This window comes from Xiphophorus hellerii, chromosome 3 (assembly GCF_003331165.1).
Source record: "Xiphophorus hellerii strain 12219 chromosome 3, Xiphophorus_hellerii-4.1, whole genome shotgun sequence".
Taxonomy (NCBI): Eukaryota; Metazoa; Chordata; class Actinopteri; order Cyprinodontiformes; family Poeciliidae; genus Xiphophorus; species Xiphophorus hellerii.
Window position 1 is genome coordinate 33,924,694 of NC_045674.1, and position 13,342 is coordinate 33,938,035.

Genomic DNA, 13,342 nt, shown 5'->3' on the forward strand with positions numbered 1-13,342 from the left:
CAGACAAAAGTGTCTGTTAAGTTTCTGATGAGTGTGAGCACAGACTGAAGAGATAAGGCTCCAGGTTTAACTAAGCCTGGCCGTTAGCCTGGTCTGGAGCAGGCTAGCTTCACAGAATAAATGACCATGGTAAGTTGTGTTACCTCTTTTGTGAAACCAAATTGAGTTTTTGCACCAGGGATGGTGCTGAAGGCCAAGGAGGAATCCAAAATGAACAAATGGATGTCCTGCTTTCCATGTGGGTGAGGGCTCTGTTTATCACCAATGAAACAGCATCAGAGGTGGAGCAGTTCTTCCTATGGGCTAACCCTTACCCTAACCACTTACTTGATGTGGTTCATGACTATCCTCTCGTAGCACTTCCTGACTACCGATGTTAAGGCTATATGTTGGTAGTCAATCAGGCCTGTCACTGTGGAGCACTTGGGGACAAGGACAATAGTCTTTAAGCAGGTGAAGACCGCCAGTGACATGGATGTGTTGAAGATGTCTGCCAACACCTCAAACAGCTGTAGTGCACAGTCCCTCAGTACCCGCCCTGGGATGTTGTTGGGGCCTGCAGCCTTATGGGGGTTGATTTCCTGGAGGAACCTCCTCACATCTGCTGTGGTCACATAGACAGGTGTGTTACCAGGTGGTGGTATAAGTCTGGTGCTGAGGGTGGTGTTAGGATCCTTAAAGAAGGTGTAGAACTTATTGAGTGCATCTGACAGTGAGCGGTCCCTTGGGCATCCCTGATGTTTTAGTCTGTCATGTTCTTGATGCCCTTCCACATCCGCTGTGGTGGTGACGTTATCAGGACACTTAGAGATGAAGCCCAGAACAGAGGAGGCGTATTCCTCCAGGTCCACCTCTCCTTCATGCATTGTAGAAAGAGTCAGGCGGCCTCTAAATTGTCACTGGTTGCCATAGTTAAACGCATTTTGCTGTTTTAGCAATAGCTAACATATTGTTAGTTTACTACAACGTTTTATCACGGGGGGGATAAAATTAGTTAAGCTACAAAATGAACATTAGTGAGCCATTAATGGCCTGTATGCATTACATGTAGGTGAGTGGATAATGACAGGAGAAAATAGCCCAAACTTCAGTGGCAGGTGTTATCACTTACTAGCAATATTAAAGCAATTTTGTTGGCAGAGAGAGTATTACCTCTCAATGAGATATGTGGAGTCACTCTGAATAACATGTCCATGAGAGCAAAGGCACCTTAATAGGGTTTTCTTTAAATGTTAGTTTTCATAAAAAAAGAAAATACAGAATTTTTATTTTGCTTGCAATGGACAAATAAAATACAATAATTCCTTCCAATTTTGGTCAGGATTAGCGGGAAAATGAAGATATAGTAGCATCCATCAAGGCAGGTGATAAACTAAGCTTTCAGAAATTAAATTAAAAGTGCAGCAGTCGAACCATCACATACCTGCTACTCCATGACAGCGGGCATTCTCATTTTGTGTTTTGTGATGTGTGAGGCACATGTAGCTCCTCTGAAGCCTGTCACTATTCCTTGTAAAGATATGACTGCTACAGTGGATGCTAGGAGGATGGACAAGTTATTGAGGAAGGAGTTACAAATGGATCTGTCTAACCTTAACCTCTAACCCTGTCTTTTGGACAGACAGCCATTCTGTTTTGAAGTACGGTAAAAATTAGACTTCTAGATTCCAAATCTTTGTAGCAAACTGAGAGTCAGAGATGTTGAAACTGCGCAACACATCTTAATGAATGTATGTAAATACTTCAAGAAACCATGCAGATTTAACCTGTAGGGGTGCAGAGGTTCAGACTCTTAAAAACTGATGAATGGATTTCTGGTCCAGATTTTTTGTGTGAACCTGAAAATCCCTGAGATCTTGAAAGACATTTCAAGATCCTGAGGTCAAAATAGTGGTGATGAATTTTACTCAAGCTGGATAAGATAGTCTGGTAGAGAGGCTTATTGACTACTTTTCCTTATGACTTAGCCTTAACAGGGCTGCTAGTGGCTTCTCAAGTGTAACACCTTGTTGCTGTTTTTGTCACAACATCGAAAGCTGTTAAGAGAAACACTTTCTGAACTACATCTAAGTGATGAGCAGCTGGAACTAGTTGTCAAGATGAAAGATGTCAAGGCTCGGGTACCAAAGAGTCTCCTATGCTTAGAAGATATGATTTAGATATGGTAATAAATAGAGGCATTTATTACAGTTTGAAATTAATAACTGTAACATGGCCAGATGTGAAAAAAGTGATGTGCTGTGAATACTTTTCTGATGCACCATAGTGCAGAAGTTTATTGTTTTGGTGTAATGTAATTTTAAATGTCACATCTTTAGCAGAAAAGTGTATGTAGAAAATAATCCTTATTATCAGAAATAAAGGCTTGACATCATCACTGTGTCTGTAATGAATATATGTAGTGAATCTAATGACTGACATGAATAAATTTGTCAGTAAGATAAGTTGATTGAATATGGATGCATATATAGCGATGCATTTAGTAATTTAGAATTTAAAACGTTCGTTCAGTAAATTAATTCACTAAGTCAATCACATTATTAATTACCTATAGACTGACCTTTTAACGACTTTATTCCTTTTGATTATTTTTCACTCATGGACTTAAAGCATTTTTAATCTGACAAATGAGCCTCATCAGAACATATTTAAATGTATTGAATATGAGTGTTTGAATTTACATTTCCGAGAGACTAGAACGTCATGTTAGAGGGAGGAGCCCTCTAACCCGTACCAAGATGGCGATGGTATTGCCGCATCGTTCGTATCAACAGCAGTAGTCAAGGCGACATCACCGTGAACATCTTTGAAAGCTTCTGCTTTTCCGTTTTCTGCTGAGAACACAGATGCGGTGCTAAGTCAGGGTGACTCTCTCTTTTACGTGTATTTTCTCTCACTGAGTTATTTATTTTGATGAAAAATATTCCCTCCGTATGGCTGTGTTATTGTAAACTGCAGCATTTCAAGAGGACTGCGAGAAGCCTCGTTATTCTAATGGTAATTATATTTAGCACAAACAATGAGACGTGATCTGGCGTTACTGAAGGTAAGTGGAAGTAGGAGGACATATGATGTACATAATTTCCCAAATATGCAGAACAGCTTATAGAAATGAAATGTGTCCTGCATTGTCGGTTAATGGAAACATGCAATAGAGATTGGAGAATAAGGGGATGAAGGAGAAATCCTAGTCAGAGGAGTGTGTGAAATATGTACATGTTTTAATTGAGAGGCTGTTGCAACCGAAGATGGGGTTGCCTGTCGATAAGTAGTGAAAAAAGTAAAGTAATGTATAGGCTGTAGGTATGCAAGAATAGGATGTTAGATTTTAGACGTGCTTCCACAACAAACCTGTGTGAGGGAGCAAACATGTTGCTATGCAGGCCAACATCCACATGTTGTCTATGTATACAAAATTATTGCAAGAGAGATACTTTATTCTATCTGTCTGTCTGTCTGTCTGTCTACCTATCTATAGACATTATCTATGCTACAGCTATTGTTGGATGGGTATAAATACGTATTTTCTAAACTTTCTGTCTGTCTGTATTCAGGCATGGAAAGATGAAGAAGGAAACACTATTCAATTCAGAGAAATGATGGAGAAACAAATTCTTCAAAAATAGACAAATATGGGATATAGCATAAAGTCACTTATGTTGATGAACTTTGAAGCATCTAATCAGTATTGATTCATCTTTCTGATAAACGATAGAACTACCCTGTGCTGGTGACGGAACATTGATTGACTGCATTGGACTAAGAGGACACCAGTGCTGTGATGCAAGAGTACATCTCTCCAGTGCTGTTGTAAATTGTGAGAACACTCGATTGTGTGTTCTGAGAAGAATCAAGATTACTCTACAAAGAGAGAAGCGATACATTTGAACATTATTTTTATATTAATCCACTGCTGCAGGACAACATGCCTTATATTCTTTGATTAAAAAAGACTGAAAATTTTGGCTCAGAGTTTTCACCATGCCTCGCAATCAAGCTTTTTCTGAACCAGAGTACTCTGTGGAGTATTCGGCAGACTGCTCTGTGACATTGCCCTCTGATCCGGGGCAGGCTGTTGGACGAACACACGAGGTTACAGTTCGAAATTCTGGATCCTGCCTTTGCCTGCCACGGTTTATGCGCCTGACATTTGCACCAGAGTCGTTGGAGAATCTCTACCAGACCTACTTCAGAAGGCAGAGACATGAAACACTTTTGGTGCTGGTTGTGTTTGCTGCTCTTTTTGATAGTTACATCCTCATCATGTGTGCAGTGGTTTATACCTCTGAAAAACTTGCATCCGTTTCTGTGGCAACTGTGGGATTGGCAGGAGATATTCTTCTCTACCTGCTGTGCCGCTTTGGGTTGTTACCAGACCGGATCTCAAGGCGTTTTGTGCCCTATTCCCTCTGGGTCCTTATCGCATTACAGATATTTTGCCACTTGGGTCTAAACTATGCTCGTTTCCACCAGGCTAGTGACACAGTGGGTTGGCAGGCCTTCTTCAGCTTTTCTTTTTTCCTTACTCTGCCTTTGAGACTAACACCCATTGTGCTCATCACTACTGTATCCTGTGGGGTTCACACCCTGGTTCTTGGAGTCACCATTGCTCAGCAGCAGCAGGAGAACATCCAGGGCTCAGCGCTCGCCAGACAGGTAATACTTGAGGGGGGAAGACGGGTCAGTGAGATTGTCTCACACTAGTGTTTCTCAATTGTGGCTCTTATGTTCTTGTGTAATTGTTTTAGATGTGTCTCTGTTGCAGAACAATTGACTCAAATGATTGCATGACCTCCTCTGCATGCACTTGATTGCATGCAGAGGAAACACCTAAAATATGCAAGGCAGTTGTCCCTGAGGACGGGGATTGAGAAATGCTATTGTAAACTAACATGGGTTAATAAATGTTCTTCAGTGATAGACAGGTATGAACTTTTGTGCAGAAATAATTACAGTGTTCTTCTGTAATTTCTGTGAGTGACTGAGTTTAATGTTGTACTTAAAATGTGGAGCTTATAATTTGTGATGATTAGATTTAGTTATATGGGTTTTTGTGACAGACAAACATGGCCTACACCAGCTTTTCCATGCAGGGTTGTGGGGATGCTGGTGCCTATCTCCAGAAGCTCTGTCCAGTTGGAGTTACCAGATTCAAAAGTGGCAGAAGTATTCAAGACATAGTCCTTAGTTGAGGTCAGAAACGGGCCACGGTCATAAACAATAGGTCAAGGCAAGGCAAGAAGAAACCCTAGACAGGCTCTCAGGCATTATACAGTCTAACAGAAAATGTCTGGCTGGAAGGAGCATATTTAGGTGGAGACATGGGAGAGAGACAGCAGGCAGTAATCAGACACAGGTACACATGATGAGAGTAATAGTGGAAAATAAGTGCGTAGGGTTGTCATCTTTCAGAAATAAAAATAATGAACGCTTGCCACAGCTTCTTGGGGGCCAGAGCTATTCAACTCTAACTCAGTGGAGTTCCCAGAGCTGTGGTACGCTTTATTTTATGTCTGTGTTTTTTGTAAAGGAGTGATCAAGAAACCAATTAGTCATACACAGAGGTGAGGAGCGAACCAACACTCTGTCTTGGTTCACAGTGTAAGTTGCAGTAGTAACTGGATCCACCTGGTTTTCTGAAACTGAAAACCCAGTGTATGTACATCCCTACCCTTGAACTTACTCTGCGTTGGCTCTTACCCCGCTTTCTGAAACGGGGCCAGATGGCTGAGGTGGTTTTGGAGACAAACAAAACTTGGTTAACAAGCACAAACCCACATATATTCATCTTCTTGCTGGAAATGTGATTGTATAATAGACTAATTAATAATTTGAAATAAACTGGAACAAAAAATTATAAATGTGTGGTCTAGGAATGGGAAAAGTCAGGTAGAAAATCTGGAAACAAGTTGGTAAAGTTGGGAATTGATTCAGAGGCAGCCCGAGGTATTTTTTAGATCTCAAATGACTTGTTTTAATTTGAATCACCATTTGGTCACTAAGATTAGAGAAACAGTATTTGTTTTCTAACAACATTTCATTTAGACATTTTCAAGAGTAAAATGTGATTGTGAATTTTCCACTCAGCTGTTCACATCTTAATTAAACATAGCTAAATATTAAACTTACTTATAAACTTTATACCATTACAGTTTAACCATTGAAAGTATTGCCATTAAACACTGTTTAAAGAAGAAACAACACTTGTCCTGGCTACTTCTAGTCTATGAACTGCTGAACTTCAGAGTTTTTGCAGCTGCTTCAGGAGTCACAATTGTTGTTGCCGTCGCTCCCGGTCAGCTCTGGTGAGCTCTGGTCAACTGTGGCAAGAAATCTTTGGCAAAAACTTCCTGATGGCTTCAAAAATGTGGGCATAATGTTTCCTTATTTATGTCCAACTATGTCCAATTAATTAGAAAACAAAAATCCCCAAAATAAGCACCCAATTCTTGTTTTTTTTATTTTTAAATACTCCACTATGGAAATTTAAGAATAAATAAAATCCTTGAAAGCAGATAACAATGATATTCTTGGTCACAGTGATTGCATGTACATCTCTGCTGTTTGTCCCTATCAATTTTTGAAAATGTATTTATTTATTTTTTGTAATCTGCCCAGGATTGAAAATGTTATAAACAGATTTAACACAGATTATAGCGTTAATAGCAAAAGCAGCCTGTTCACTAGGTAGTTAACTATATCGTATCATGAGATCAGAGGGAGCTTCGCCACATTGTCTGACATACTTTCCTTCTCTATCTCATATGGGTCCATCCTGACTGCAATAATTTTATTTATGCACATTGGTTGAGTGTCCAGATATTTTCTTTTTTGTTGCTCTCGAGGCCATGGGTCTGCTATGCATTGCGCAAACAAACGGTCTTAGTATACTAAGACAGTGTGGATCACTTCTGTTCAGACTTGTGGGAACTATGTATAGGGCTTCTTGTAGTCAAATAGTTCATAAATACATGTATATTCATCTCATCCTGAGTTCTAATTTCAAATGTCTCTTCATGTTTGTTTTCAAGCTACTGGCCAACATTGTGATCTATATTTGTGCCATCACCGTGGGTGTCACATCGTACTACATGGCTGACCGGAAGCATCGAAAGGCTTTTCTGGAAGCAAGACAGTCACTGGAGGTTAAACTTAACCTAGAAGAGCAAAGCCAGCAACAGGTCAGAAGACCTATAGACCCTTTACATCTGGAAATTTTGCATATGGGCACAATGCTGGAGGGAAAAAAGACTGTTGCTTTTCATGCCAACCATAGCCATGCTGCTGCGGTGCAAAACGAAACTGAAGATGTAGGCATTATTAATTAAGATGTAGGTATTAGTGCAGCGCCACGGCAATGGAAAAATTAACTCAGAAAACTTTTGGAAGCAGTTGCATACTGGACCAGAGACTCCTACGCAACTCTTATGAGCCTGTCAAGTGCTGCAAATAAAGCTCAACCATCATTAAGGTTTTTGTTTATGATTTCAGCAAAGAACATTTCCCTTGCATGTTTTAGTGTTGAGTGATAGTTATGCAGTCTTTCTTTATAGATTTCATAATAAACATGAAGTTGAGTTTTACACCATTTTCGTTCGGTCCTATGGCAGAGTTGTCTTGCAGATCTAATTGTTTGTGCATTTCTCCATGGAGATTTCTTCCTACCAGACATGACCTTCATTTCAGTGGGAGCAATGAAATCAATGGTACCTGAAATTTTAGAATGTAAATTATCTACCAACTCACCTATGTGGTTACAGCTTAAAGGCGAGGAGGAAGAGTGGATTTGATTAAATGTTTCTGCTGTGTTGTCTGTGAAAGAGTGTTTTGTGATAGTAGCTGATTGGCTAAGAGAGTGAGCGGAGATTGCACTGACAAAGATAACGGTGTCATCTTTGTCAGACAGGGCGACAATCAGTTACAGATATTGGAAATATTCACATCCTTACTGATATCCAGGTCCAGTGTGTGACCTCAATTGTGTGTTTATTTAACAAGCTGAATTAGACCAAGTTTTCAAGTATATCACGCAGCTTTGTTGCTAGGGCTAGGGTTAGGGTTAGGGCTTCTTTTTCTTCGGGCTTGTCAACATGGATGTTGAACTCTCCCACAATTGTTAAACAGTCACTATCAATGTACACTGCTCAAAAAAATAAAGGGAACACTTAAACAACACAATATAACTCCAAGTAAATCAAACTTCTGTGAAATCAAACTGTCCACTTAGGAAGCAACACTGATTGACAATCAATTTCACCTGCTGTTGTGCAGATGGAATAGACAACAGGTGGAAATTATTGGCAATTAGCAAGACACACTCAATAAAGGAGTGGTTCTGCAGTTGGGACCACAGACCACTTCTCAGTACCTATGCTGTCTGGCTGATGTTTTGGTCAGTTTTGAATGTTGGTGGTGCTTTCACACTCGTGGTAGCATGAGACGGACTCCACAACCCACACAAGTGGCTCAGGTAGTGCAGCTCATCCAGGATGGCACATCAATGCGAGCTGTGGCAAGAAGGTTTGCTGTGTCTGTCAGCGTAGTGTCCAGAGGCTGGAGGCGCTACCAGGAGACAGGCCAGTACACCAGGAGACGTGGAGGAGGCCGTAGGAGGGCAACAACCCAGCAGCAGGACCGCTACCTCCGCCTTCGTGCAAGAAGGAACAGGAGGAGCACTGCCAGAGCCCTGCAAAATGACCTCCAGCAGGCCACAAATGTGCATATGTCTGCACAAACGGTTAGAAACCGACTCCACGAGGATGGTATGAGGGCCCGACGTCCACAGATGGGGGTTGTGCTCACAGCCCAACACCGTGCAGGACGCTTGGCAAATGCCACCAGGATTGGCAAATTCGCCACTGGCGCCTTGTGCTCTTCACAGATGAAAGCAGGTTCACACTGAGCACATGTGACAGACGTGACAGAGTCTGGAGACGCCGTGGAGAGCGGTCTGCTGCCTGCAACATCCTTCAGCATGACCGGTTTGGCAGTGGGTCAGTAATGGTGTGGGGTGGCATTTCTTTGGAGGGCCGCACAGCCCTCCATGTGCTCACCAGAGGTAGCCTGACTGCCATTAGGTACCGAGATGAGATCCTCAGACCCCTTGTGAGACCATATGCTGGTGCGGTTGGCCCTGGGTTCCTCCTAATGCAGGACAATGCTAGACCTCATGTGGCTGGAGTGTGTCAGCAGTTCCTGCAAGATGAAGGCATTGAAGCTATGGACTGGCCAGCCCGTTCCCCAGACCTGAATCCGATTGAGCACATCTGGGACATCATGTCTCGCTCCATCCACCAACGTCACGTTGCACCACAGACTGTCCAGGAGTTGGCGGATGCTTTAGTCCAGGTCTGGGAGGAGATCCCTCAGGAGACCATCCGCCACCTCATCAGGAGCATGCCCAGGCGTTGTAGGGAGGTCATACAGGCACGTGGAGGCCACACACAATACTGAGCCTCATTTTGACTTGTTTTAAGGACATTACATTAAAGTTGGATCAGCGTGTAGTGTTATTTCACTTTAATTTTGTGTGTGGCTCCAAATCCAGGCCTCCATTGGTTAATAAATTTGATTTCCATTGATGATTTTTGTGTGATTTTGTTGTCAGCACATTCAACTTTGTACAGAACAAAGTATTCAATGAGAATATTTCTTTCATTCAGATCTAGGACGTGTTATTTGAGTGTTCCCTTTATTTTTTTGAGCAGTGTATATATAAGATTAAAGTCAATGAAGAAATTTTTCACTCATGTTGAGCCTTTGCACAAAGTTAGCATCAGAGTTTGTGCATGGGTTTTTACCTCAATTCTCAGATACTCAAAAGAGTTAAAATGGCCTATTCTGGAGGAAGACAGGTGTAAAGCTACTGTCTGAAATCTCAGACCTCTGATGCACAGAGCGGTGGATGCTCTGGGTAATCAGAACCAGGTGGTTTTGATGAAGTAAACTCTGCTTTGTGAGCACTAAGAACAGAAGTAGCTTTGATAACTTGTTGATTCATTCTATCCATGAATTTGACAAACTCAGGTCCAGAAGAAGACATTTCTTCAGAAGTGGACTGTCAGAAAGTGAAGAGCTTATAAACTGGGAGCATGATTACTGGACTGAATACTGGTGGCTGACTGGGAACAGGCTGCAGCTGAGGGTGGAGACCAGACAGGTAGAGTGAGGGAGGGGGGGGGGTACTGACACAGGGGGAGAATATATTAACCAGGAAACAGGCAAAACATAAATCTAACTGTAGTAAAAATATAAACTAAATACAAAGATGAAACTACACACACAGAACTAAACCTATGTGTAAAGATAATCTAAAGGCAGAAACTAAGGCTGAGGACAAAAATAAACAGTGATGTAAAAAGCAAATATTAAAGAAACCTGAAAATCGATTCAACCCTAGATCCTGGAACGTAGTTGTTTTCAAGTTTATTGTGCTTTTTACACATTATAAATACTTTATAGAAGGTTACACCTCTACAGGGTCCTGTAGAGGTCAAAGAGAAAGCATGGAAAGTCAAAGTAAATCAAAGTATGTGTTCAGTCACAAGTATGGTCCATGTCTGTGATTTATTGTCATGTGCTCTGTGTATTTAACCTTTCTAGGAACGTCTCCTGCTCTCCATTCTTCCCAAGCATATAGCTGATGAGATGCTTCAGGATATGAAGAAGGAGCCCAGTCAAAAAGAGATGCAACAGTTCAACACCATGTACATGTACAGGCATGAAAATGTCAGGTAACTTGGCTGTATGTTGCGGTAAGTCTGTCTAAAGCAGTACTTCTCAAATAGTGGGGTGCGCCCCCTAGGGCAGCGGGCTGGGGGGGTGAGCATCTATGGGCGTCAGAAGAAGGACTTTATAGTTATCCTCTTTTCTCACGCTTGTCTGATAAATAAGCCTCCAGTCACTAGGTGGCAGCAGTGTTCAAATCAATCAACAGGCTGCCTGTTCAAGCCAGTAGAAGAGGTAGTCTACTGGTGCAGAGCTGAGGATAGAAGCGCGGATGTTTGAAACCCATCCACCGCCATAGAGAAGAGATGGAGAAGTTTGTGACAGTGAAAAGAAAACCATGGCAGAGGGTTAGTAAAGCAAGCATGATGGAGTTTAAGGGCCAGACTAATAATTTTTTTTAACTACAAGAATAAAGTCATAATATTACGAGAACAAAGTCATATTACGAGAATAGATATACTACAAAGGAGAGAAAAAAATTAATTTTAATAAGAAAAAAGCTTTGATAGTTATGAAGATTTGATGTGACCAGCTCAGCAAGTCTGGTTCTTTGAAATAAAAAGTTGTTTATATAATCGTTTCAAAGTCCTGTGGCTGATGATTTTATTCTGATGTGTTAAAAGATTAAGTATATACTTATTTGAAAAACCAATACCAACTGTAACTTCACAAGACCCTCAATATTCCTCATTTTATCACAAATGTGGTGTAGAATTCTCATGAAATTACAACTATATTGTATTATTACAACTTTAGTGTCATATTTCAAACAAACAAGCAAAAAAATCTCTTAGTCTGGCTACATCTTCGTAAGCAAGTAACTGTAGCGCTCAGAAAAATGAAGCCTATTTACTGTGAATGTAAAATGGTCTGCATGTTTCATCTCCTCTGACAAACTGGAATATAAGTAATATAGTTGCAAATTTTGCACAAAAAATGTTTTAAAAACCATATACTTTTTGAAAAACAAGCTGAAGAAGTTGAAAATTATTTTTTTACAAAGTTTTTCTCTTAGACTAAAAATGTACGTCTCAGGGAATCATTTGCACTTTTTTCTGTTGAGAATCTCACAGATTGAGCAGTCTTGATTAAATGTTACTGATTTAGTTAATAAACTGAACTTGGAAATTGTTTGGAAACTTAAAACAATAAAATGAGCTACTACTTCTCATTTTAGCTGTTTTGATACTCTGGTCATAGAATGGGGGAGCCAGTAAATACAGATAAATTAATCAAATTCAGTTACTCAATATCTATAAATTGAAGCCCAAAGAAAAGAGGTGGCTATATTTTTTCTCATCAATTATTTTATGAATGCTTATTTAATCACAGATGTGGTCTTGCCCCTCTTCTTTACTGTTTTTCTCATGTAGCCATGGCAGCTTGACATCATGAATGCCTGTAACACTGTGGTACATCCTGCCAGCCAGGGGGAGACTCTTCTGTCTCACTTGCTTTATAGAGTACAATGTGAAACTCATAGTATTTTGGGGAAGTGAAATGGTAAAGTTGAAGCCCTTGTTTGCACATAATATATTCTGTTTATTTTTAAAAAATCAAGCATTAATTTTTTTCCTAGAGAAAATGGGGGAAAAACCCTCAATTGGTAAAAAGCTATTTGCAGTAGTGATAACAATAAATGGAATCTGCTAATCACGTTCTTCTGACTGGCAGTACTTCCAGTGTCTTGCTAGATGCTATTAGGGTTTACTATTGATAAAACCAAGGCCAGCTGATAAAGTAATGAAAAGTCTACATTTTGTCAACCTCTCTCAGCATGTATTCAGTACCAACCATGTGTCCTGCAATACAGAATATCTAATATATAGCTATTATGTTAATATTTTTAACAACTACTGTAGTTCTCTTGATGGAATAGACCTACTGTACTGACTTGTGTCAGTTCAATGATTCAACTTTTAACTTAGGTATTATTAAGGAAGAATAATTTAACATTAATTTTGGACAAAAGTTTAGCCTCTTCTTCCTTAGAGTCCCGGAATCTCTGGCAGGCGGGCTGCGGCTGGAGGAAGTGAAACCACGACACTGCGCGTTGACGTCACAGATCACGGAGTTTAATTCATAACAAAGCAATCGACAACAAAGCTGCAGAGATACAGAGATATATTCATTACCTGTAACAGGAGAAATAGAAAAAGAAACACAAAGAAACAAGGGGGGCAAAGACGCGTCTTTGGAGAAAGCTTTTTATGCCAAAAAGCAAAACAGTGGTAGCATTCTGAATTTTTAACGTTTACATGAAGTTTTATACTGAGTGGGCGTTTCTTCAATTTAATATATTCAACTAAGGCGTTCCGCTCTTTAACCAATTAGAAACTCCCGTAGGGACTACAGGAAACTTGAGAAGTCTCCCAATTTACAACGAAGTTCCAAAGGCGTCTGGTTTCTATCGAGAGACAAAGGCGGACCAGTTAATCTTGGACGATACCAGGTACGAATGTCCCCGGCGCCGAGAGTCTTAAGATAAGATTTCGCAGACACCCATAAATCTGACGTCTCTTCCATTATCTCTCCTAACGTTCTCGAAGAGACTTGCATCTGGTAATTTTCAAAAAATGTTATCTTTGCAAACCCCAGTTTTGCTTTTGCACAT

General features: G+C 40.5%; 1 protein-coding gene across 6 annotated transcripts in view; it reads left to right on the plus strand.

Moving 5' to 3' along the window:
• Positions 1 to 2,727: 2,727 nt before the first annotated feature.
• The window catches only part of adcy3a (adenylate cyclase 3a), a 49,744-nt gene continuing 39,129 nt past the window's right edge, over positions 2,728 to 13,342 (plus strand). For 3 of the 6 annotated variants that reach the window (XM_032558188.1, XM_032558192.1, XM_032558193.1), the window contains exons 1-4: positions 2,728 to 3,046; positions 3,555 to 4,656; positions 7,032 to 7,181; positions 10,603 to 10,733. In XM_032558188.1, coding sequence (XP_032414079.1) covers positions 3,982 to 4,656; positions 7,032 to 7,181; positions 10,603 to 10,733 — 956 coding nt within the window. In that variant the 5' untranslated portion in view covers positions 2,728 to 3,046; positions 3,555 to 3,981. The remainder of the gene's footprint in view (positions 3,047 to 3,554; positions 4,657 to 7,031; positions 7,182 to 10,602; positions 10,734 to 13,342) is intronic. The other 3 variants (XM_032558191.1, XM_032558189.1, XM_032558194.1) reach the window with 3 other exon arrangements.